At 37.0% G+C, this 27523-nt stretch overlaps 1 protein-coding gene across 1 annotated transcript in view; it reads right to left on the reverse strand.

Annotated features, from left to right (window-relative positions):
* The window catches only part of CADPS2 (calcium dependent secretion activator 2), a 321648-nt gene that overhangs the window by 51811 nt on the left and 242314 nt on the right, over window positions 1-27523 (reverse strand). The window contains exons 17-19 of the mRNA XM_040595763.1: window positions 15343-15446; window positions 11555-11711; window positions 3173-3314 (exon numbers count right to left, since the gene is read on the reverse strand). Coding sequence (XP_040451697.1) covers window positions 3173-3314; window positions 11555-11711; window positions 15343-15446 — 403 coding nt within the window. The remainder of the gene's footprint in view (window positions 1-3172; window positions 3315-11554; window positions 11712-15342; window positions 15447-27523) is intronic.

Below are 27523 nucleotides of genomic sequence, written 5' to 3' on the forward strand. Positions count from 1 at the left end.
TTCTTAGCTAGGCACATAACAGCTCTGTTGAATATGAATGGACTTAAACATGAATGTAACAGCATGAACATAAACATCAGCAAAGTCTGGAGCACATGGAATCTCTTCCTATTATAGGCAAAATAGACACAGGACTTGTCATTCTTGCTAAACATTTAACTATAACTCGGTTGGCACACAGACTACTTTTTCTCATCCTTTTTGCCTGTAGACTCTTCCTCGTGTAATTCAAATTGATAACGATTAATTGGACAAAATCATCACTTTCAAAGAGAAAGAAGTCCAGTGCAACTTAGTGACATACGTAGTCATCTACCTGCCAAAGCATCAGCTGTGTGGCCAGGAGGAGGGAGGACACTGGACTGGGAGAGAAAGACCTGAGGGAGTCAGTGGAAAGAAAGAGCCACCTGCGATGACTGACAAGGGAGGACCTGCGCTCCTGAGCAGAAGCTCCTTAGGTGCTTCTGCTGAGTCCATGTACAGTACAATATGCCATTCTACTCCATTTAAGGTGGATGTTCATAACACCAAAAGGGAAAACCGACAGGAAACGCTCGGTTTTGCTTAACAAGTATTGGAGCCTAGGTATCTGGTTATTACCCATTGGAGAATTTAACTAGAAAGAGGAAGCTTTGTTCTTCCTGAAGGGGATGGGATGGGAGAAGTGAGGGAAATGAAACTCTCTTCCTTTCTTTCATATAATGGTGAAAGTAAACCACTTCCTTTGCCAGGTGCTGAAACACCGTAACCAGCAGGAAAGAGGAAACTCATTAGCTTGGAAGGAGGAATAACTGGCTTGCAGAGCCTTCGCTTTTATTTTTTGATCCAAACATGGCCATTCTGAGAAGTTACTTGGCTCTTCAGTATGGTGTAGGTAGGCTGATTCTCAAAATACTACCTGAATTCCACAGTATTAGGTGACAATACTACTTGCAATCTTGAATGTTAAATTATACACAATTCATAAAACACAACTTCAAAGCTCTATGTTTAGGGAAAAAGAACACAAAGAGGCGCCTACAATGGAGCCAGCGCCTTGGCAGACCTCTTCTCAAATGCTGTGCTGGATGGCTGAAAGGGGGTGATGACCTTACAAAGGCCACACTGCAGTGGGGACACCGCTTTTCCCCACTTCTCTTGAGAAGCAGCAGAGCGACAGCTACTGCTGGGAAGTGTTTACAGCACATGTCAAAACCTCAGTGTTCACTGAATGCTCTGAAAACCTCCCTGATTAGTTTAGGATGCTGTGCATACTTTGCTATACACACCATGAACCTTAATACCAGAAGATGTGTAAGGCAATGAGCCGATGGTTGAATTTCATTATACTCGCACATTATTGCTACACCAAAACCTTCATTTATGAAATATCTACCACTATAATCCTCCAACCAAAATCTGTATATATTATATATTAATTCTAATTTCAATACTCAAACCACATGAACTTTAATATGTACAACTTATTTTTAATGGATGGGGCTGCTAGAATACAGACTGTAAGAAGACCACATCTAAGCTTATAACAACTATTAACTCTGAAAGCTGTTCTTTAAAAAAAGTAATCCCTGAAAGCACGGGAATAATAGAAAGGAATCTGGGTAGCAGAAGACCAATTAGTTTGTATTCAAAGCTGAAACGACTTGCATAAACACACCAGAAGAAACCTAGCATTATCCTAGTAAACACGAAAGGTACCAAAGCCAAGGATTAAGAAGAATTTTGTCAACTTTTAGGGGAATTAGCAGCAGAGTAACAATCATAATACTCAACAGAGAAGTGCCAGAAGTCTGGCAGAGCACCAAGTATCAACTCTATTTTTTACAAGGAGTTGCATGGAAAAGACAAGGTGTAATGGGTAGAAGTTACTCCTGCGGAGATTCCAATTGGACACAGGAGGAATTTTTTTCACAGTAAGAACAACCAGCCATTGGAATAATCTTCCCAGGGAACCGGTGGATTCCCCAACATTGGACACTTTCAAGATTCAGCTGGACAGGGTGCTGGGCCATCCTGTCTAGACCGTGTTTTTGCCAAGAAAAGTCAGACCAGATGATCCTTGAGGTCTGTTCCAACCTGGTATTCTATGATTCTATGAACTCTTGCAGTAATGGACCTGAGTGTTTCTTAGGAGTGTTAACTCTGTCATAAAGCTTGAGAAGACAATACTTGGCTTAAAATTGTATTCTCAAATTGCATCTTAAATGTGTGGTTTTTTGAAGTCTTTCACATTCATCCTTTCCTAATACAACTAAATTAAGTTCTCTTGGAGCCTTTCTCTAACGTATATGAATGTGCTGTCACACAGAAGCCTGGCCTGTAACTATGGGTATATTCCCACATATCAGGCCATGTCTACTCTATTTTTTTAATTTTTATTTTAAGAGAAAAGCACTGAAGTGTTGGGAAAAACCAAAAAGAAATACATATGTTTTCAAACAGACAAAGAAATGGATGTACTTCTATTCTGGGTACTTATTAACCTTTTACTATTTTTGTGTAACATGGATATTTAATCTAATGACAATATTTGCAATCAATGATTTTCAGAACCAATATACAATGAGTTCAAACCCATGCAAAAATATGATGGGCTGCCTCACTTTAAAAAACCCATGATCTAAAACTAATTACCTAAAAGTTCCCCACTCCTTATTAATTCAGAAGAGTCATTAGGTTTTTTAGGGTACTAAACACCATTTGTATCATAACAGACCTTTGCCAAGTTGATTTTGTAAGTTACCAGGTTTAAGACTGCCACATTTTAAAGCGCAACTCATTAAAAGTCCATGCTTGGCTTGCTCCCAAGAAACAGTAATTTCCAACTAAGAGATCATAAACACCATGCAATCCAAATACAGCTGCACAGAACACTAGCAAGGCCATGCAGAGCTGACATACAGTCAGAAGGTTATTGAAGAATACACACGTGGAGTCATACAAAGAAGTCATCCAGGTTGGTGTAGTAAAGCTAGGTATTTGTGGAAGATTAAGAGTCAAACTTGGAACTTTTGGAAGAGCTACATTAGGAAGACTGTTGGTGATGCTCCTGTGAAGAAATAAACAATGTAGGAATACAATAAAAAATAGAATATTTAGAGGACAACAGGGGAGAACACCTGATCAGACAGAAAGGCAGGTGCTTTGTTCAGATCTTGTAGAAAGCACTTACTTGACAGGTTGCCATGACTCTTGTTCAAGACCTCTGTGAATGGACTGGGCAATTGATGATTCCATGAGATCGATGTAGCGGATGACCATGGGAACAAAAATTTCTTGCAAGTGCTTGTGAAACTTTCCATTGCACAAAAATGCTTTAAAAACAAACAAAACACAAATAAAAAATGTCAGGTCTCTCCCTACTTTATATTGCTATAGGAAAATGTATTGTTTAGAATGTTTTAGCACACAAAAGCATTATATCAACAAGATCTGCCCTGTATAGGATATACAGTTCACAAAAGATAACCACCACCATAATCCTATTTTTTCCCATCCTGACATGTGCACAAACCTCATCAAGAGCCCCACGAATGAAAACACCTCCCAGCCACTCTGCGTTCACGTGAAACAGCCTCAGCAGCCAAGCCTGCCTTTCCTCTGCCCCCCTAACTGTCTTGCAAAATTTTCAAGGAAGCTAACTCTATACTTCCCTTCTGGAAGTTTGCTAATTTTTCTGTCGTGATTACCTCCAATTTTACAGCAATTTTAGTTTTACAATTATTTAAAGGAAATCCGGAAAACTAGTTGCCTAAAGCGCTTAGGAAAACTGACAACATGTCACACAGCTAGAGGTGTTCTGTTGCTTTTCAAAATAATGGAGTTGACTGGTGAGCATGCTACAAGCATGAAGCATATTATGCAAGAAAAGTAGAGTAGCTATAAGCAGTAGAAAATTACCTGCTTCACAGACGGGATTTACTGCATGAAAAACTGTATACACAATGCAAACTGAAGATGCTTAAAACCTGAAAATTAGTTTGTCACTGTACTCTCTGTGTCCTCTTAGCAAATCCTGACTCAGCACACTAATGCCCTGTCTCACCAAGTTTTGAATGTGCTCTGTTCACCCATTAATCCAGTGCTACTACTAGGACCTATAAGAATATTCCCATGTATACTTGGAAATCATACAGGGAAGCTGAGCCACAGAAAGAGATTTTCCTAATTTTGGTAGCCCTCTTTTTCTCCCACCCATATTCTATTGTTTTCAGTTCTCTTGTGGGTTTCTCCTCCCACCTATTCCTGCATCCAGGCTTCTCATTTGATTTGAATGGGTACCACAACTGCATTTTGAGAAGGCTTCCTCCTCTTTCTCAGAAGAAAAGTCTGGATCATGGGGCTCAAAACCCTGGAAACCATCTCACAAAATTACAATCCTTCTTGTTCCACTACTGATACAGCTCCATATAAAACATATAAAACTAATTTCTGTAACTTCCAGAAACTCCTTTGCCTTCCATTCCTGAATGATGTCCACTACAAACTGAACCTGAGAGATGGAGGCTATGGGGAAAATGTGTCATCCGGATTCAGTTCCCTGTTGCTGCTTGTATTGCAAGGAAGTGCTTTTGTTGCTGAACGTCTGCACTCTAATACTTTTTTTTTTCCTTTCTTGAATACAGTGATCTGAAAGGAAGAACTATTTTCTTGAAAACGTCCTTGTACAGCAATAGAAAATTATGTACCAGTCACTTTTACCTAAGGAGGCAATACCAATGTGATCAGCGCTCTCTGGTTTTATTCACCTGCCTCTTTCTTGCTAAGAATTTTGAAACATTAAGCTAATTCCAACCACATTACACACAGGGGTAGAGATATCAGGTAGATGAAGTTTCACAAAAACAGGCAGCTAGGTAGCATGCAGACATTACTAGGGTTTCCACTGAGAAAAAGGCAGTGAGCAGCACAGGCTCATCTCTTATTAAACACTTGAGAATCCACCCTTGGGAGCACCTGTGAGTCCATTACAAACACGCTCCATTATTTACACTGCTCCTAGAATTATCTGTTAACTAGCTAGTTCTGGCATAATTATTTGTGTATCAGTCACTCAAAACAGTGCTTTTTTTCCTGTATTTATATATCTTAAAACTGCAGCATCTGTGATCAGCAAGAATAATAGCAACTGAGAAGGATCTGGATATTACACAAAGGTTTCACAGTAAACAGCTGATGAAGTTTGCCTTTGAGAAACAAAAGGTGGCTGGTATCAAGGTACCTATTAGGCTGATTTTTCAAGGAAACTTTGAGCTTAAAAATAATGAGAATACTCTGTCAATTAAGTCAATATTGCTGTTTTATGGTAAATCAGTACAGGGATGGCATCAGTCAGGCACTCAGTTACTTGAAGGCATGACTCTAGTTTACTGTTTTCTGAGCACACCGCTGAAATGCTCTGCTACAAGCCCTGCTCTGGGAATTACACTAATAGAGCCTCACGGGCAGGATGGCAACAGTTGTTATTCCAAAGTCAGAATGAAATTTAAAGAAGACACAGGCAATAAAAGGTGTTCAACTTAAAAAGCTGAACATCCTGACACCAGTCCTTGCAGGGAAGCGAAACTTTCCAAAATGATGCCAAGAGTCTTAGTATGGCTGCACCTCCACAGAGCTCCCTCTGTACGTGGGCACACACACGAGGGTGCTGTCTCGGATCAGCAGCTCAGTGAGCATTCTGCTTTTTCAGGGCTGAGGACATGGCAGCGCTGCTTTACCCATCTGGAGATCTCCATCAAGGATTGCTGCAGGCCAGGGAAAGAACTCAGAGCACAGGGGTAAGTGATATAGCTGAGCATTATCAGCAGATTCATGGCACTCTACCCTCTGATTAGAACTGGTCTTGCCAAAAGGTACCACCTGAGCATCAAAGCAGATGGGAAACACTTCAAATCTGTCTTCAAAGACTATGTAGCTTAATTCTCCATTGTCTTGTCAGTACAGACATCCTACACCCTCTTCATATGAGCCATCTCATATTCACATAAACAACAACAAAATGAAAGCCTATGCCAGGGCAAGCTACTGCATAGGTAATATTTATGGAAAATGGATTACAGGAATAGAAACAGATCCCCAGATGAAAAATTCTTGAAATACTGAGTTGAAGATGAAAGTTATTCAGTTTTTACGTATTAGGTAGCTGAAATATATGACAAGAAAAGACCAGAGATGAAAAGTATAGCCTCATAATGCAACACTGGAATAAGGCTTCTCCTCTAATAGTGGAAAAGAATCTACTGTGCCTGTGTACAACATAAGCTGAGGGGTTTGTTTTGCTTTTACTTATACAGGCACAGCTTAGGAGTTATCTTGGAGTCAGCATGTTATGCTGTCCTCAAGAGCTTCTGCAGAATCAAAGGAAAGGAAGAACAACACAGGTTAACACGAGTCTCTTTTCCACTGATAAAATCAGCACTTTGGCAGACAGTCTATAATTATCCTGTTCTCCATAGGATTCTTGGGAAGGCACCACTTGGATTTTCTGGCATATTTTTAAATACAAAATAAACCCAATAAATTTCAAAGAGGAAATTTCCTTGGGGCTCCATATCCTATTTGTAGCAGTTGAAATTCACCCAATAACCTGTAAAAAGAAAGTTTATATTTTGATTCATTTCCTGTTTATATTACATTCTGCCTCCACAGAGCATTTATTAATCAGTTATTTAAATTGTGGTGAAAACTGCAAGTGTCTCATCTTTTATACAAACAGTGTATTTTTACATACAAGACATAGTTTAAAAGAGAATTTTAGAGTGTACTATGTGGAAGCAAGCTGAAAATTTATTTCATCGTTACAAGACAGAGTGACACAAACAGCTTATTGCACAATTTTCTTGGGCCTAAAAATCCTACTCAGTCAAAAAGGTTATTGGATGTTCTGGTAAGCAGTAATGCAGCTTGAGTTAGCTCTCAGTATCAGTAACTGAAACACGTAGCTCTTACCTGAAGATAGGTTATGATTTCAAAGCAGCTCCTAATAGGACTGAGGAAAAATCCTAAGTCTCTGATCTATGAAAAGATTTCCACTACAATTAACAAGTAGTGTAAGGTTTGATAAGAGGTATCGGTGTGGGTTTTAATAATAAAATATATTATAATAAAATATAAACCCAAATTGTTTTGTATCTCCACCATGTAGTTTAAGATAGGGGCTATGACGTTACACATAATTTTTAGTACAAAAGTGGTACACAGGCTGTAACAAAGCAGGAAGATGATGCTGTCTCGGTGGTGTCTGCCACTCAACTACTAGCAACAGCAATGGTGGAAAAAACATATCAGAGAATTCCTACTTGAAATCAATAGTTATGATAATGGCAATGGCTTTCAAGAGGCTAACACTCAGCATGCTGGTTTTCCTAAATCAGCTTCATCAGACTGTCTACAAGTGTATCATGGTTGAGTTAGAGCAGGTACACAAACATTCCACAAGTAATACTTGATGGAAAACAAAGATTATGAGTCACCTTTATGAAACTCCTAGTTTTGACTGATTCAAGCCAATGCAATAATGCAATTATTCTGAGTGACAGCACAATACATAGTGTCAGTAAGTGACACTTGGTAATAAAACTTGGCAAGGAAAGGAGCAGAATATCAAATATATGATCAAAACCCCTCTGAAATAAGCCAAATATATAGACACTTCAGTTGGGATATGCCACTAAAAGGTATCTTTGACACCATCTTAAATGAAGAATTAATACATATCTGTCTTGAGGCACTAAACCCCTGATAAATATGAATAATTAACGAACTGCAGAACGTAAATTGCTCTCTAGAGCAGGCCCCTTCATAACATAATTTATAGGCTTGGTGAACAAAATGTAACATGGTCATTACAGAAAATAAAGACACAATCCTGGGACAACCATGTTCTTCTTCCCTCTACAAATATCCAATTCTGGAAAAAATAATCTCTCTAACATAGAGTGGTATTTGGCACTGTTATCACTGTACAATCTGCAAAGCTTTACACATTCAGCCACAATTGTGTATGAGCAATAGACACTTCAGAGATCATTAAAATATATACTGTAAAAGCGGGTACAGTATTTTATTCAAACCTTTAAATTTTAAAAATCACTACAAATTTATTTGCAATCTGTTACGCATCTCCACAGTAACTGTCTTCTTTTAAATCGCTTTTTGTTATTTGTTAGCTTTTGTCAGAAAAGTTGAAATATTTTATAGGATAGGAAGATCATACTCCTCCATCCATTTTTTAAAGTAGTTCTTCAGTTACACTTAACAGGAAAGCAATCACTGATGAACTAATTAATGAACTCTTAGTTGTTGTGGAATAAGGTCAGAGAAAAATGGAGACACTTAAACTGAGTCAAAATAGAGTCTATAATGGAAATATGAAACTTCAGACAGGACTCTCCCTTGTCTCCACCCTTTTAGTTCATGAAAAGTTAATACGCTGTATTGGAAAATGCATTTTTTTCTCATTGTTAAATGAATATTGGCTTTGAAGTATTTGGCTTGAATCTTGTAAAAGGTTTTGTACACTATGTAAAACAATACATTTGATATTATTTGAATAGCAAAGATTATGCATTTTCATTATCTCACAGTCTTTCTAATATATTTTAGTGACATAGTTATAAAAATAGTCTTACATCTAAATTTTCTTTAATGCTGTAAATGTTAGATCACTTCTTTATTGTTAGGAGTTTGCTTATGTCAGGTTTATGTGAAAACTGACTCCTGCATCGAAGATTCAGAGCTCATTTAAAGCTCTTGAGATAGAATAACACGCAGGTGTCAGTCCTCCAAATTTCACTGAAGATTAACCTAATATGCAATATGGTGACCTAACAGTTCTTCATTTGAAAGAAATCTGAAAAGTAATCTCTGAGATAGCCAGAAAGTGAGAATAACCCAGTGGGATTTCCACCTCTTCATTTCCTAATGAGTTTTTTGATAATGAGAGGTGACTTTGACAGTCACTGTGGGCTCTATTATGGCTAATTTACTCCACTTCACTCTCCTTGTTAATTATTAACACTAGCCTTTTTATCCTTGTGAGACCACATTCCTGTTTTTCCCTTTTTAGGTTTTTTTTTTCTAAATCTAGCTTTATGAAGGTGATAGTTTTCAGGAAAAGGTTTTCACTTAGGGTAAAGCCAGAATTCTTTATTTCAATTTGGAAGACTACAATTGATTATATAAGCATGGGGAGCTCTTTCTAATGGCTTTAATGCACTTGCAAGGTGAAAAGGCTGTTAATTAAAGAATAAGCACTGAGGTATGTTCCACTTGGGAATCAGTTCTTGGTAGAATGGTCACTTGCTACTTGCTAACATACCCACCGATTAAAAGGTGACTAATTTCCACGGTTGCTTTCCAATAGTTCTGGGAAAAAAGAGGTGTGTAATTTTCCAGATGGCTGTCATTTGCCAGAAACTGTCATTTACTATATCTATTACCATTAGGGAATTACTGAAATTGGTATTCAGGTGTGACACTTCATACAGCATCGTTTCGTATCTTTCAGTTAAGGTTTTACAATCTTTCTAATAATTGCTCTGACATGAAAGTTTTCATAATATTTCTTTCCTAAGGCTGTTTTAATCATTTAGCATTATTATCCATTTAATCTTTTAAAGAAAGAAAAATCAGTAGCCTACCAGCAACCTCTTTGCACGTGAGGACAACCCTTTTTTGTTTCCATCACTTCTATCAGGTTGGAACCAAAGCTCAAAGAAACACAAATGCCACAATAATGTAGTTAAAACTGCTGCCACAAATCCTTCTCGTAAGAATGAAGTAAAATACCTCCACAGCTTTCAGAAACCAAATAATCATTTCAAGACCACATAACATCAGAACTAGAGATGTCCTTCCTAAACTAAAAATGTAAGATGGTAGGAAAGACACCTCAATATAGGTCTCACATTTTTAATCTGGATTTTAGGTGATCAGACACCCACTTAAAGTAATGTGGAATCCACCTGGAAGGAATCTAACTCCTACGAGGTGTGCACCAAGGTTGAACAATTCCTACACCCTTTTAAGCAGCCTTCTAAACTGAGCTTTAATTACCACCAGCATGTCAATTTTAATATGCCTCTGCAGTTGCAGTTTGTTCAACAAAGGATTCAGATGAAACATTTGTGGATACCTTAGAAACAAACTAAGGGAAACACTAACAGATACATTTTCTTTCACTAGAATAACGTGAAAAAAGGAATCATCAGGAATATGTCATTTCGTGTATTGCTAAAGGTCAGGGTATGAAAACAGAATTAATGAAAAGAGACCTCTAAGACTGGATGTTAATGTTCTTTCACTCTGTTCTAGATCACATCCAATGTTACGGTAACACTGACTTTTAACAATACTGTTTAAGGCCCTGTGCATTTGCCCCTTTCCCTCCAGGAACTTTCCTCATCCATCATGTTACAGTGAATTGGACATTTGCTAGTTGCTCCGTTTCATGACATGGTGCTATGGCCAACAGGTACTATACTGAGATGACCCATATATTTCAATAAATATTTGGCACCTAAGGTTAAAAATAATACAGTGATAAATATAGGTTGCAATATGTGTAACCTTGGAGAAAAGCTCTTGAATACTATTTTTCATTCTTTCAGTCAAGCAGTTTCCATATACAGAGCTAAAATCCTTAAAATCTGTTGAACTTCCACAGAAATTAAATTCATTTTTCAGAAAGAGTTAAAAATTACTTCTCATATGTATAATAAAAAATCAAAATTTGGAATAATTTAAATCATTCAATAAAAACAGCATTTGGATCTCTAAAATAATTTTAAAAAGCTAGATAATTTTCTCATTTTTTTAAAAGTAGAATATGAATAAATGTATAAAACAGCACCAATGTAATTTTTTTCTTTATGGTGTCTTAAAATATTAGGTGGAATTCAATGTTTTTAAATTAACATCTGATTAATATTCTTTGGTTTCATTGATTATTTCTTTAATTCCATTATTAAAATCACTTTCACATAAAACACGCCTAGGACATCACTTAACTAGTATTAAAAAAAATAAATTAATCCTTCTTGAAAGAAAAATAAAAGCAAGATAAACACAGCTATCTCTAATTCTGGTCTCCAACTCAAATAATGCTACAGGAATACACCAAGTGAAAATAACATTCTGATTTGTTGTGTGTATCTTACTCCTTTCATGCTAAGCCTACAATACCTTTATAGACGTAACTAGTCCAAAAAGTAGTTTACATGAAAGCTTAGAAGGAAATATTAACTACAATTTTATTTAAGTAGAATAGATCAAATATGACATATCAAATACATATGCTGCTCGTACGTAATTTATTTAAAACTGAGCAATTTATGAATACTGAATGATTAAGAGATTGCCAGATTTAGGACTGAAATGGTGCAAGCATAGAAAGAAACTTCTCCACTTAAAAGAAATGGAGCACTGGGATACATATAAACACAGGCACTGCCACTTTTATTTTGAGAATTATATTATTTAGAAACACATTTCTAAGGTGTGGGCACGTTGAAAAATCTTATGCACACAGTAAGTAAAAAACTTAAGATCTTACTATCATTTCTGAGGGCATTATTCAGCAGTTGGAAAAGTGGGAAGCTGTCCCAGGAGTCCTGCGGCTGTGCCTCGAGTACTGAATCCATATCAACAGAATACAGAGACAAAAACTTCTCTGCATGCTCCGCCAATAATTCTGGCCACCAAGCAAACGCCTGCAAACATGAAAAAATGGAATTACTAAACATAAGTCATAAAGCAAAGAGATGTTTTATACCTATGGCAAAATACATTTGGATATGTCACTTCATGTCCGATCTCATTTGGGGAGGATGAGCAGGCCAAGTGAAAAATGTGAAAATAATTTACAAAAACTGCATCAAAAATGTAAGAAATCAAATAGATTAGGCTGGGAAAGATGGTAGAATGGTAGAACAAACATGTAACACAAAAAAAAAAAAGAAAAAAAAGAGAAAAAAGATCATAAAATCCTGCAACTCTTTCTGCCAGAGAGCAAAGAAAAGAATGAAAGCCTCATCCTTGAAAAAAATTACTGTATATGCTTCTTTTGCTTTCATTCAAATCTAAGGCTATAAGTAATCAGATTAATTTATTTTTTCAAATTAATTCTTGTGAATACATTTTGCACTCACTTGTTAATCAGAAGGGATGATTTTAGTGTGGAATTTTAATCCTTGAAGTCTAAGGGGTTTTTGAATAGATGCAGAGCACTTGTTAATTCCTGTTATATCCTTAAAGATGCTGGCTTCTCCTACGGAAAGCATCCAGTTTTCATTCCAATAATGCTATAAACACATCTTCAGAAATTTGCTAATGTCCACATTAATTTTCAGTAACATAACATGTTGGAATACGCTGTTTCCTTTGGTAAAAATTTAGATTCTTAGGTAATCCTAGCTTAAAAGAAGTGAAGAAATCTGTGCAAAATAGTGTCAGCAAGTAGAGGCAGATCCATATTACAAAATGCTTCACCTGTAACTCTTGTACCTTTTCACTGTCACTCAGGCCTAGGATTTGAAAGGTCAGTATTGAAAGGTGAGTATTGGATCAGAGGGAGCTGTATGATCCTGGAGTTAAACAGATGAAGGTGAAGTGAGTTTATGAAATAGGATGAATGTCACGTACTGCTGAGAGTGTTTTGCTCAGAGTTCATGAAAATACCTGACAGTGAGAAATACCTCCACATACTAGATAAGGAAATGTCTTTGCTTTCAAACTTATGCCCCTCATTTTGAATATCTCATTTTTAATATTTCTGAGTTACCAGCATGGAACATATGTAGCTTGATCTATACATGTGCTGAATCCCCACAACTTCAAATGAAGCCACAGAAATTCTCACTTGCATTTCTGAAACGCAGGTCCTAGGTAACGTAGAATTATGTACTCGGGCCTGAAAGGCATCAAATAAAAGACAACTTCTGAAAAGTGCTCTACAGATATACTTCTGCATCCTGGACTTTCTGATGACTCTCTGTAATTGTTTTGGACATGGGGCAAGTGGAGAAAAGATGAACTGGCAAGAGGTTTTAAAGAACTGCTGAGCATCATCTGCTATTACTGAAAAGTACTCTGTGTGTTGCAGTACCAGGATTGAAGGATGCTGATTGGCATTATGGTGAAAAGGACAGATGAGGCTTCAAGAATTTTGGCAAAAGCTTGAAATGGAGTCTTTTTCCTCAAACTGGAAGAAGTTTCTCAATAGCAAATCCTGTCTAAATGGAAGCTCGCTAGACTCCTTACCCTAGAAATTAATGAAATGCAGAAAAATAAAGATATGTATACAGGCATTGGCAGGTGTTCCTTTTAGACGAGCTAATCTCTTTTCAGAAAATATTGCCAAAACCTCAAAATGAAGCAAAACCAAAACCAGAAAACCAGCACTTTCCATCTTCTTTACATCTTCTTCCCCTTTGCAAATGATTCTTTGAACCCAGACAGAAATTCCTCTGAAGAACTACCCATCATTGCTTTGGCAGTAAGGAGGAATAGAAAAACAAATAGTAGAGCTAAGATAGCTGTTCAGTCATTATGAGTAATATGACAACAGGCTAAAGGCAATTAGCGATGTTGACATACATTCTAAGAGAACAAAAACATTGACTGGATTAAAGGAAGACTGAAGTTTTTAAGACTCTAGAAAGACACACAAATATGGCAATACACCAGAAAACATGAGAACAACGTATGCTACCCAGTCAATGAACAGTCACATGCTATAAATGCTGAAAAATAATGCTTAGTTCATCAGGAATCACATACCTCTCTTCCCTTTGGGAATCCCAGAAATTTGGAAGTGTTATGAATTAAAAAAAATAAAATAAATCTAGTATTAAAAAAATGTGATGTACTACTTTAGAGATTACTGATCCTTTCAATCAACTACACCATCAAATACTGAACATCTACTTAACATTATGATGTGAAGTCACCATACTTAATCTTCAGTTTTGAGAAGGGAATGTATAATTTCATGATCTTGTTCAAAGATGTATTTTAATATTGAAATTCTGCATGCTCTGTACATTTCAGTAAAATTGAACATTTATTACATTCATGAAGGGGAAAATAATCTTAAAATTATCTTTATTCTTTTCAAGTTGTCTTAGATAGGATTGAAAACTTTTGATGAATTAATTTTTCCAAAGGCACATCCAATATATTTATCCTTCTGAAAAATATCACATCTCTGACTGCAAATAAGTCATATGGAACATAATCTTTGAACAGATATGTTTAATCATACATATATCATTTGGTCTGTTTTTTCTGTGTTGTTTTCCACAGAAGTCTAATATTCTTACAGTAATGCAGGTCCTCAAATGACAAAGACAACAATATATACATTTTATTAAGTGATCATTACAGAGTAACACAGTGGCAACAGTAGTGTAGAACAGGACCTCCAGGGAATTAATTTCAAATCATCGAAACAGCTGTTTCTTCAGTATAAGATAAAACATCTATAACAAGTTCACACATGACAGATGTAAGCTAAAAACCAGATTCCATAGTGTGATATAAAACCAGATGTTTTGAATGATCATATTTATAACTATATCTACTAAATCATGTTTATCCTTTTGCATATTTTCCCCAAAAATATTTATTGAGTTTTTTGAGAGCATTTAAAAAACAATTTCCTGAACCTTAGAAAAAAAATGTTAATAATATATACAATTGTGTGTACCTGGTCAAGCTTATTTTTGTAATTCCTTGAGTGTAAAAGGTGCTATAATTCTAAATATTCTAAATATTATGGTTTCTGTACCATGAAGCAAAAGGCTTGAGAGTAAGAAACATGAAATTGTTCTATTTTTTTCTATCTTATAACGCCATTTTAAAAAGCACAATTTTAAAAGCAGTACTTTTCCAATCAACGGAAGAGTAATGTGAACATGATATTATACCCATCATTATATTTATGTTAAAATCAAAATCTATACAGCATGATGAAAACTAGCATTCAGTTATATTTTCATTCTATTTTGGATGAGAGGTGAAAAGTTGGCAGGAACAACTGTATGAGGCTATGAATCTTTTCCATACCATTTCACCACCTCCAGCACAAAGATGCTTTCTCTTTTTTATGCTCTTTAATTTTCATTTCTAAACCTACAGATCATTCAAGCGAATTCAAGTAGAGTTTTATTACACTTCACTTTTCATAAGCTTCAAGTCTCTTATTCCTCTGTAAATGCGAACTGCCTTAAACATATGTCAGAAAGTAAAGCTAAAATGTTTCTTGACAGAATTGCTTCGCATCAGGGGATAAAAAATCTAGGAACAAACAATTCTGTACAGCAAATGCAGTTAGGGCCTCACCTCTGAATGATGTTCTTCATTTTGCTGCAATACTTCGATACAGAGTTCTGCAAGGTGAAGAACCTCTTCCAGTTTTCTAGCAGGTGTTGCTTGGTTCATGGTCTCTATATGAATATAAAATGCAAACCAAAATTGCTTTAGTTACAAAGAAGATTCAACAGTAAGAGAAAATGTCAGAAAGGAATGGGAATGGTGCAAAGTTACAATTTTCTGAGGTATAAGCAATTCTCACGTTAAGAACAATCATTTAAAACAAGTAAATGCAGCTGCATGTCCAGATCACTGGAAAAAAAAATTAATTCACAAAAGAATCACTCATCATTATATACATCATCTGATTTCATATGTGAGAACCAACAGGTGCATCAATATATTAGATGCTCAACTTCCGCAACAAGCAAGTTCGAATTCTCTTCAAGGTCAGATATACAAAGACAGCAGACAGTAGAGACCTTTTTTGTTATTGTACCATCAGTACAGTGCCGTTCTCACTAGATGACTCATTACTGTCATCAGCAAGATTCATGCATTTTACAGCAATCAAAAATTCCAAATGTTTCATCTAAATAAGACACTACATTTTAGGTGTATTTAAGAATAGGCAAAATACAAAACAATAATTATGCAAATAATTAATTATTCAAATAACTGATTTTCTGCCTGCTGTTCAGCAATGAGAATGAATCTGAATTCTTTTCATTACCATAGTGAAAAGTAGCACTATAAAATCAAGTTGTTATAACAGAATTGACACAAGCCCATGAAAAACTCCTCATAAAAGAAAACAAGGACAAATGCAAAAGTTACAAATGACATGAAGATCACTCATAGTGTAGAGTTCAAAAAGAAAGCAAACAACAAAGGTAAACCAAATGTAACTAAAATTCTTACAGGGCAATTAAACTCAAGTTTAGTTTGCAACCGAAAAAAATTCATAGGACTAGTTCCCAGAAAGAGCCATGGGAGATACAGGAAGATACCAACTAACTTTTTTACAATCATATTTTAATCAGTAAAAGTGATCTGTCCAACCACATAATTTGTATCATTAGGAATAACTTCAGTATTAGCTATCTGAGCTTGTTTCCTTAACAAGGCTCTTGTCCCCAAGAGTAAACCACGCGATGGAAATGATGTTATACAATATAATCATATATAAAATATGGTCACATTAAGCAGGTTTGCAGAGGACTTATGAAGCTGATACACAAGGTGAGTGAGGGTCTCAGGAATCCTATTTTCTCATTTTCTGTGCATGTTCATGTTTGTGTATCAAATGAGTAGCAGATTCCATGAATACACATCTTCATATGCAGAAAATTCTGCTGACATTTCTTTCCCACATTATGCATTCATCACGACATAGAACATTAGCAGATTAATTAAAAAACTTACATAATCTCCTTGTGTCAGTAAGAATATCAAACTGCATGCACTAAATATTTTTAACACTTAATATTTCTGGCAAATCAATACAACTTTTCTTAAAGGCAGGTGACCTTGTCCAGTTCTTAGCACTAACATACTGATGCAAAGCTCCTTGATGAAATACATAGCCTTGATGCAATTTTTGAAGAAACATTGGATTAGAACCTCCAGAAAATATTTACTTAAAGGTGACTACAAAACCACATTATTTTCATGCAAAGACCAAAGCAGGCAAATTACTGAAGGAACTACAAGGACATTTGAGATCTTATTAAAATAGACCACATAAGCAGACATGTTGAAATAATATGTTTTTCAAAATCACAACTTAACTCAAGAGTTACTGCATAAACACGGACCAAGCACAAAACACACACCAGGACACAAAACTACATTCACAATGTCAAGATCACAGTTACTAATGCTGTACTGAATTTGCAAATTTGATACTGTAGAACAATTATATTAATATAACCACAACTATAGTAATGTATTATGTCAAGTGAGATTAGAAAGGATTGGTCCAGCCCCTATTATTTAGATTATAGTCTAAAAACTACTACTGGATTCACACTTGAACAGTGGTTTCTATGCTTATCCTGGACTGAAATTGCTGCTTCCTCGAGCGGTCAGTGTCTTCCCCTCTGTGAACACACAGCAAGTACCATTCATACAGCTGATATACCACTATCAGTATCATTAATGTTAATGAGTTTTAGGAAGAAAGCAGTGATATTAATACAGAGTATGACTGGCATATGTGATTTCAGCATAAACTCACTTTATTACAAATTTAGCCTGTTCTTCATAGACCTTACCACTAACCAAGTAAACAAAATAACTGCATTCATACTTGCATTAATTCCTAATGAAATTAAATAAGCGCTAAATTATTGAAAAATTAAATCCTAGAGGGGCTCCTCTAAATTAGTAAGAAAGTAATTCTAATAATTATCTTGAATCTGGTGTTTCTTTTTTTGCATTGGAGTAAGTCTGCTTATTCCACACCTGGAATAAGCTCAAGGTAGCCTAAGAATGGTTACTGAACAGATAGTAGGGGGAGCGCGAGAAAGACCATAGCTTTACTAGCTAACTGTGAGATTATCCTGAACCTCCACTGTGGCGAGAAACAAAATCTCAGGGAAGTATTAATTCTACGGGGCAAGGCACTGAGGAAATACAGTTCTGGTCATCTGTGTTGAAGTGAAGAACTTTGATCAGAAACAGCACTGAAAGGATAAGAATTCTGAATTTCAGTCAGAAATGGCACTGAATGGAGAGTCTGGTTTTTTGGCATGTTTGTTCATAAGGTGCAATAAGCCTAATAAAATGAAGGATGAAAGAGGGGCTCAGAAGTGTTCTCGCACAGGCAGTGTGGGAATACAGTGTTGCCACAGTAGGAACACTTGGGAAGAAGATCTACTTATGATCAGGGATGATGCGGGCATAAAAATAAACTAGTCATGTTAAATTGTTTAAGCCAGAAATTGCAAGGATTTCAGTCATTATGGGACTAATGTTCAGCATTTTTTCAATAGGATTAGTGTGTTTAGGAGGAAAAAGAGGATGAAAACAGTAAATTTCCCTTTGAGGTGAGTATGGCAAGTTTCTGAATAATGTTTCATGGCAGGAATGACTAAAAGTATGGGACAGATTAGGCTCAATGAATTCCATTTCAAGTTTGCATGAAATTCCCCATGTTATTTACTTTTATTTACTCTGAAACTATTTATTACTTGCTAAAAACACGCAAATTCCTCTTGATACTTCATAGTTTTTGACAGCATTTTAAAAATCATTATTTTCCTGTAAGATTTATTGATAAGAAAAGGTGGCAGAGAATTGCACTCACTCTTAACAAATCTCTAATTTTGTTGTTATTTACTTAATCACAGAATAAATCAATACAAGCAATTTTACTTGGATGGTACATGCTTCCCTACATTTCCCTTGGGCTTTATCTAAGTTTGTGTAAGTTACCACATCAGCTAGTCTTTTTTCTCTGTAACTAAGGACCCTTCACTTTCCAAAATCTAGCAAATATGTGTTATGGATAACTACCATTTACATTGTGTGCATAAACAAGGGGCTAAAAAGCAATCTGAGAGATAAAGAGCTAAATATTAAAGTATTTTTTTACCAAACAAGTAGCGTATTTGAAATATGAGCACCAATAAACTGTTATCTGGGAGTTGTAGAATCTCCAAAACATCTGAGCAAAATATTGTGCTTGTCTTTGTAAGTGTAAAAAAATTACAGGAATGGAAATCAGTGCTGTCAGTTTTCATTACATTCACGATGCCTTTCCCCCCACAATTACTAAGGGTTGTTAAGATGTGTTTACACTGCTCAAACTAACAAGCTGCAGCAGGAGTCGAGTCAGTAAATATGCTGCTTGACATCTTTTAGAAAATAAACAGAAAAAGCCATCAATCATCTGTTTTCAGCTTCACATTCTGCTGAGATGAAATAGCAAGCCAGCCTTTGCAAATAATGGATGCTTTCTCAAGTATACATTATCAGTGAGTCACACAGGTACCAAGAAAATATTGTGAAATGAGCTAAGTTAACTGACTAAGATGCTACTAAAATGAAAAGGTGACTGCTTCATGGACTGATGGAGCCTAGGGCCATAAGGGACTGTCAGTGCCAGATCATCCAGTCTGACCTCCTGTGTCACACAGGTCAGAGAACTTCTCCCCATTCCTCCTTTCTTGAGCCCATCAGGATGTCTAAAACCTAACAGCAGCATGTTTAAAACCTACCTTAAGCTCGCTTTCCGGAACAGAGTTTATCCCTGAAGACAAATGTACAATTCACCTCTTCCTTTTTCTCCCCAGCATGTAAGCCGTTAAACCTGTGTGTTTAATTTCTCATTGGCATTTGCTGAGCACAGGAATCTAAAGAGGTGATTCTCCTCCTCGGGTGTGAGTACAGTGCAGCTAGGAGGTACCTGTCTCTGGCCTGCCAGTCTCCCCCGTGATGGCACAGCATATATGCCTTACTGGTTTTCCCTGTCCATGTTTCATCCTTCTTCCTTTTCTTCAAACAATCCAGAGCAAAACACTCAGGAAAGCCAAGGTGTCTCCAGACCAGAGGGTCTCCCACAGACCACCGGCAGGTATACTGGGAAGAAGGCAGGTATGCTGAGAGACCCCCAGTTCACAGCCCTGGTGGGCTTACAGGAACCTTCATATCTAGACAGCTAGGCACGGCTGGAGACTTCGGTGATGATGTTGCAATTTAGGATTTGGCCCAGCTTCATGCCAAACTGCAACACGACAGCCAGTTTGCATTTTGATCCTTCATGTAAGACAACTGGCATTTGTTTTTCTTTCCATCAGCACCGTTGCTCTGGGTGCTGGCAGTGCTCGGCTGTTGTGCTACTTAACATTAATGCTACCACCATTAAGCTTGCAGAAAGTGCAAGACATCTACTAATGGAGGTGTCTGACCATCAACTAATTTGTTTCTGTGCATCTGCCAGAATTAGACCCACAGGAGGGAAGACAACACAGTGACTGTTGGCTACCAAACTCCTTCCAGGGCATGCTGCATGCATAGCAGTGTGTGGCCTGAGCAAGTTTTGGAGTTTCTGAAGGAATATTACCTGTTTGGATATTCTGCAGAGGGACCTAAATCTTATGTACTTATTTCCAAATCCATTTGTAGTGCATGGAGCCTAAATGAGCTATTCTTTATTCTACACCAGCTCTCTTGCCAAGGCATCTGACTGATTCACTCCAAACAAGGGCCTGAAAGTGAACTCCTGTTGATGCAGAGGGGATGACAGGGAAGCCCTGCAGTAAAGCAGACCATAATATAATTTGATAATACAGACACATCGTAATTTGAGCGGTATGGAGCCAACTCTTCTCCAGTAGGGACCATTTATTTGGACTTTTTAACATGTGAAATCAGCAAGATTGCTTCTAGACTTGTATCAAAAGCAATGCAAACATCAATAAACTAGAGCTAATATACGCTACTAGACCTGAACTGACTCTGCAGAGTTAATCCGCAACTGGGATAATCCGCCCACATATAATTTTGATTTGACTGTGGTGGATTTTCTTGCAAATTCTCACAGAATTAATTCTGCATCAAAAAGTAAGGAGGGGACATCTGGGAGGACATCCTATACTCTTTTGATTGAAAAAAAAAGAATATAGCCTTATATAAATAATGAAATTTAGCTTTGATTATGAAGTTGAAACTAGTCTTTACATAGTTGCTTTCTAAGAACTCAATAGGTTTTTAAATTTCAGGGGCAAAAAATTGTTAAAATGAATTACCATTATCACCTACGTACAGAAAGATCATGAGATCTGTAGAAAGTCAGAGTACACATTTAGTCTATAAACTGTCATTTTATAAAGTGGGTCACAGTGCCATATTTCCAGTTTTTTAAAATTTATCATAGTATTCCACAGAATTACCTTATGTGACAATCAAAGTTTGGTTTGGATTTCTGTTTTTTTTAATGTCCCACCCTACCCCCCCCCAAAAAAAAACCCACAAAAAAACACCCCAAAACAAGGAGTCTTGGCTCATGGGAAAAAAAGGAAACAACAAATCTGAAAAGCTAAAAGCAGAAGAAAAAAGTCAGAGATGAAAAGAAATCTCAATTTTTAACTGCTGATCAAAGGAACTTAGTTTATGATTCTTTGTGTTCTGGTTTTGGCAACACAGATACAAGCAGTTGGTATTTCCTTCCTTGCTCTCACTTCTAATTTCTCTTCAAAAGGGGAAAGAACTAATGTTCTCAGCACTTTCTGTTCCTGTGGAATAAAACTCAGAGGTAACAAACACGGCAAACTGAAGGGCTCCATGAATGAAGAGACCTGAATAACTGACATACTATACTGACAGAAAACTGGCACTTGAAAGTACAGACTTAGTAATAAGTGTTTTTGAAAAATCTAGTAATTTTAAGAGTCTAAATTTTAGGGAGTTACTGAAATATGACAACAACAAATCTAATGCCGGCAGGTAAAGAGGAGGGAAAAGTGATGTTGACCTTACACAGACTTCAAAACATTTTGCTGAAGAAACGAATAATTAAGGACATAAAAGGAACAGAAAACAGAACAAAATGTAACAGATTTGCAAAGGTAGGTCACGCTAGACTTGTGTCGTAGCTTTACTTGATGGGGTATTTTTTTATAAAAGAAATTCAGTAGATCTCATCTATTCTGACTTTAATAACGCAGTTGATACTGTGCCTCATGGGAAAAGTACCAGTTAAGCTGAAGAAAATGGGAATTAAGAAACAAACTGTGTGTTGGATAAAAATGCTGCCTCAAGAGAAAGGCAATGGGTAGCACTGAGAAAGAGAAAAGAAAGGTTTCTTGAGGAATTTCTTGAAGCTGCATCTCAGGGCTCAGCTTCCTTGACATTTTCACCAATGACTTCAGAATAAATATTAGGAGTACACTGATAACAATGTTGTAAAACACTGGCAATAGCAGGGTCAAAACGCAGTAACAAGAATTGGGTATTTCCAAAGAATGGGGGAGAGAAACAAAATGTAATACTTTAAGAACAAGGGCAATCATTAAGTTTTGACACATGAAGAGCAACAAGCATTTGCTGTAAACTGGTAACTTGTCAGCTGGAAATGATCAATATGCTATAGACTGGGTTGAAGTAACTTTTCACAGAATGGCTGTGTGCCACAAGCATGCTATAGACATAACAAGAAAAATGTTTATTGAATACATTAGATTAAGCATTTCTGCTACAATAGTACTACTAGTACTGTGTAAGGCATCTCATGGGGATGACTTTGTACAGTTCTTGTCTCCAATGTTCAAGAAGGTGGAATTTAAACTTTAATAGGGAAAGCCTTCTAAGATGATAAAAATTAAGAACAGGAAGCTAAAAGTCTGAGACAAGGTGATGAAAGCCTAGGTTGCATGAGTAGAAAACAATTGTCTAAAAATGCATCATAGGGTGAGGAGGAATTGCACATGATGAAATGCTAATGAAGAATGGAACCATCCCTCCTTCATTAGGGATAAAGGACAAAGTTAGCATGCTAAAAACTAGGAACTAATTTGACTGTAAGGTGATTCCTACACCTGCAGAGCAAACAAGACTTGAAATGGGTGAAGCAGGGGGCAGAAAACAGAAAGAGCAGTGACAAAGACTGACTCAGGCCAGCTGTTAAAGAGAGGATGTGTGTATGTTTACAGACTATCAGGATGTGGACCTAACAATCCAGAGGTTCTTTTCCAGACCTCTGCTCCAGAATTTAAATCAGGGGTACTTGCCCATATCCTCTTTCCACTTAGTTGCACAATAAATGGAGACCAAGAAGGTGTTATGTCACTGTGCAACTCATTCATTTTCATTTGTTCAGAAATGAACATGCAGGGAGAGCTTTAATCAAGTCCTCTCCAGGTACAATGAGGCTCTCCACTTGTCATCTCAAGTTATCTTACAAACTTACTAATGTTTGTAGTGTTCTTTTTTTTAAGTCAGATAGATCCTTCTGAGCCTTGAGGGCATTTACATACTACTCTTCCTTTAGAAACGTGTATGTAATGAGGATGTTAACGATCGATGTCCTTTAACAAACTGCAAACTGCTGAGTTGCTCCTGACCTTCTATTGTATGGAGTTAACAGTTATTCAGCCCTTGGCAGTCTGTTGGCTAGAAAGAAAGAAATATTGGGATGACAATCACAAAAGTGATTTGTCTTTAAGCAACTACTTACTATTTAGTAACTATTTGCTTTGATTTTAATCAGATTTATTTTCATTTCTTTTATTAAAACTGATTGACATAAGGAGCCCAGTATTTTTAATTACTACAGACTTCTAAAAATAATGAGTTAGAAGCCAACTACCTAATAATTCCAATCTTTACAATGTCTATTGCCTCAGAGATAATACCTATGGACAATGGCAGATATTGCCCTGTTCAGTTCACAGCCATTTACCACTTTAATTTCTAGCTCACTTCCTATATTTCTCCACATCAAGGAAAATGCATTTACATGTAAGTTTCTACCACTTCTCTTAGGCAATGACAGCAGAACTAGCAGAGTCCGTTACTCCTCAGTCATTCAGATTTCAAATAAATTTAAATGTGGCAAACCATTCATTTCTGAGAAGGAATAAATACAGTATTGTACTACTCTCTGTGTGTGTTAATGTATGTGTATAAAATGTAAGTAAAAAATAAGAATTTTGTATAAGGAAGGCCATCTTTTTTGAAGGAGAGAAAACAGGTGAGGGAGGCATGCAAATTTCTTTAAGCTGCTCATTGGAAAATATATAAAATGCATCTGAAGAATGCTGTTTGTCTCTGGCCTCAGCATCTAGCAGGTCCAGTTATGTTCAACATTATAGGAAGAGTTAATTCAAGTTAAATACTGATTAAGACAGGAAAACGTGCCATACACAAAATGATCTAAAAAGTACTTCCATGTAGCGAAGTCTCCAAGACAGCATGTGCTGAAATGAGAATGGTTTATACTTAAAAAGAGATTCTCACACACTGATGTTATGATCATCTCCTTGACAAATTATAAACCCTTGCTGAGACTACGAGGGCATTATATGAGAGTTCTTAGACATAGTTCAAAGTTATAATAGTAGGTCTGCAGCTGTTCTCCTCATAATGGCAATTATACCAGCTGAACAGATTAGCTACTCCATGAGAATTTTAGCTGTAACTGTTGTAAGGAATGACGTGCTGAACCCTGTATAATTGCCATTGCAAATGTAATTTTTATTGAAAAAAAAGCTGTTCCATATTTATAACAGTACAATGACATGGAAGTGCTAAGTAAAATGTCATCCTGACTGCAAACAAATCCTGTTGATGCAAGTGCTGCTTATACCACTGTGTCTGCCATTAAGAAAGTAACCACTGTCTTCTGGGAAAGCATTCAGAGTCTTGTTCAATTGAGACTGTGAAAATGAGAGCACTTGGGGAATAGACCCGGGAACATGGAAACCACACTGCTGAAAAAGGATTCTCGCAACAAAAAGAATTCGCATGTTCACCTCTGTATTACTTAACAAGGACACTCCTGCAATTCAAGACTTTATACAATATCTATTGCACAAACTAAAGGGTAAATTATAGTTAACAAAAAAATTGTTTTTCCCTATTTTCCACGAAAATGAAATATATGGTATTAGGACTAAGCATACTGTACATAAAGTTCATGATGAAATCTGTAGTTTAGCTAGTGACACCAACAGGAGCAGGATTTGGCCCTGTTAGCCAGGTTAAAATGCAATTTTATTGGGATTCCTTCAGCTGCTTCATCTTCTTCATCAGAGAAATGGGTTCAATGGGACGTAAAATACTGGTGGAACACAGCCTGTTTACTTCTTTCGGTAACATTTTTTCTGAGTTGTCTGATTAATTTGCAGTTACATTTTTAGTCAGAAGCAGAATTTAATTAAGCCATTAAAATACAAACACAGCCTATAAATCTCTAGCTCACCTAACTCAGACAGTGAATTTCCATTTTCTCACTGTATATGACAAGCTTTCCTCTCGTCCATTCTCTCACATAGTTATTTGCCAGGCTACTTAAGGGACAGCTTTGCTATCATATCTTAAGAACATGCCAACAGTTTCTTTCAAAGCATGCATAAACCTAATGTAAAATGACTGAAATCAGGCACAGACTTTTTTTTTCTTCTTTTCTGTGCTTGTAACTGTATGTCATCTGCGCTTAAGTCTATATTTCTGACATAATGAGCCTGAGAAACAATTAGGATAGTAAGCATGTGGCACAAGGAAGATTTGTACTTGAGGTGACACACATTGTATAAAAGTGTATAGCTGAGGTTTTAGAGTGCAAAGGTCAAAGTCCAAAACTCTAAAATCAGTTTCTCGTTTCACAAATTAATTTCAACGTTTTTCTAGATTTCTAATTTGAAGAGATATTTTCTTCAATACCTACAGGTGTAAAAATATTAAACAGAATATTTGTGCTACCTAGCTTTAGATAATCTTATCTAGTAGGGAAACTGTCTTAGGCTGTATATGTATTTGATGGCGTCAGCCAGGTGCTTTCACAGAAAAATTGTTGAAGGAAGCCTCCAAGTGCTCTGAATCACCTGCTTAATGAACTTCTCCCTGTTGATTAGTTGGGAGATTACCTGAACAACATGAGCTTGCATCAACTCATCCTAACCTGCTGTGGCATGAATACCCACACCACCAGCACATTGCCTGCTCTCTCTATAACAATTCCAAAAAGAGCTTTTCTATTTCCAGGGCATTTAAAGTTTTGAAATAAAAAGGAGTGGAAGTTTTGGAACCCAATGCAATTTTTTGAGTCTTTAGTTACGAACATTGACTTTAAAAAAGTAGGTTTTATAATTTGCTTGTAATTTTTGCTTGTTTACTGACTAAAGGAGCTGTTCCTCCAAAAATGGACCACCTTTCTCCCTTCAAGCCCCTCATTGGCAAGGAGCTCCACTTTGAGCTACTTTCATTCAACCTCTATAGCCATCAAGCCAATCTGTCTTTCCAGCTGGAAAATTATTTCAGCCTGAGAATACTACCAACTTAATGCCCCTTCCCATAACTGTGGCTGGTTTTATCTGTGGAAACCCCACAAAGCACCATGATCAGGCTTCCACTGGGTCTGTGTGTACATCTTTAAAAAAGGTAAGACAAAATAGTGTGCACATCTATTTCATAGTATATGTATCTCCACAATCCCTCATACTTCTATGCAGCCAATACTACTCAGCCACAATATTACTTCAGATATGCTCTTTTTATGATTACTCTGTTAAATATTGGGATATAAGCACTCAAAAAAGCCCTCTGCACTATTGTAGAATATACAATATATCAGCTTCATGAAATTAGGAACAAAAGGAAGGCTAAGGTCCCTTTGGAATTAAATCTGGCAAGGGATGTCAAGGACAACAAGAAGGCTTCTTCAAGTACATCAGCAGGAAAAGGAAGACTAGGGAAAATGTGGGCCTGCTGCTGAGTGAGGTGGGTGCCCTGGTGACAGAGGATGCAGAGAAGGCAGAGTTGCTGAATGACACCTTTGCTTCAGTCTTTACTGCTCAGGAATCTCTGCCTCTGGAGGAAAGAGAGGAAGTGTGGAGAAAGGAGGACTCTCCCTTGGTTGAGGAGGATAAGGCTGGAGATCATTTAGGCAAACCTGACACTCACAGATCCACGGACCCCAACGGGATGCACCCCTGAGTGCTGAGGGAGATGTTATTGCCAAGCCACTGTCAGTCATCTTTGAAAGGCCATGGATTATAGGAGAGGTGCCTGAGGACTGGAGGAAAGCCAGCGTCACTCCTGTCTTCAAAAAGGACAAGAAGGACCCAGGAAACTACAGGCTGGCCAGCCTCACCTCCATCCCTGGAAAGATGATGGAACAGCTCATCCTGGAGGTCATCTCTAAGCATTTGGAGGAAACAGGAGTGGTGAACATGGATTCACCAAGGGGTAATGATGCCTGACCAACCTGACAGCCTTCTGTGATGGAATAACTGTCTGGGTAGATGAGGGGAGAGCGGTGGATGTGGTCTGCCTTGACCTCAGCAAGGCTTTTCACACTGTCTCCCATAACATCCTCATAGGTAAGCTCAGGCAGTGTGGGTAAGATGGGTGGATGGTGAGGTGGACTGAGAACTGGCTGAATGGCAGAGATCAGGGGGTTGTCATCAGTGGTGCAGAGTCCAGCTGGAGGCCTATAGTGAGTGGTGTTCCCCAGGGGTCAGTGCTGGGTCCAGTCCTGCCCAACCTT

This window comes from Falco naumanni, chromosome 5 (assembly GCF_017639655.2).
Source record: "Falco naumanni isolate bFalNau1 chromosome 5, bFalNau1.pat, whole genome shotgun sequence".
Taxonomy (NCBI): domain Eukaryota; kingdom Metazoa; phylum Chordata; class Aves; order Falconiformes; family Falconidae; genus Falco; species Falco naumanni.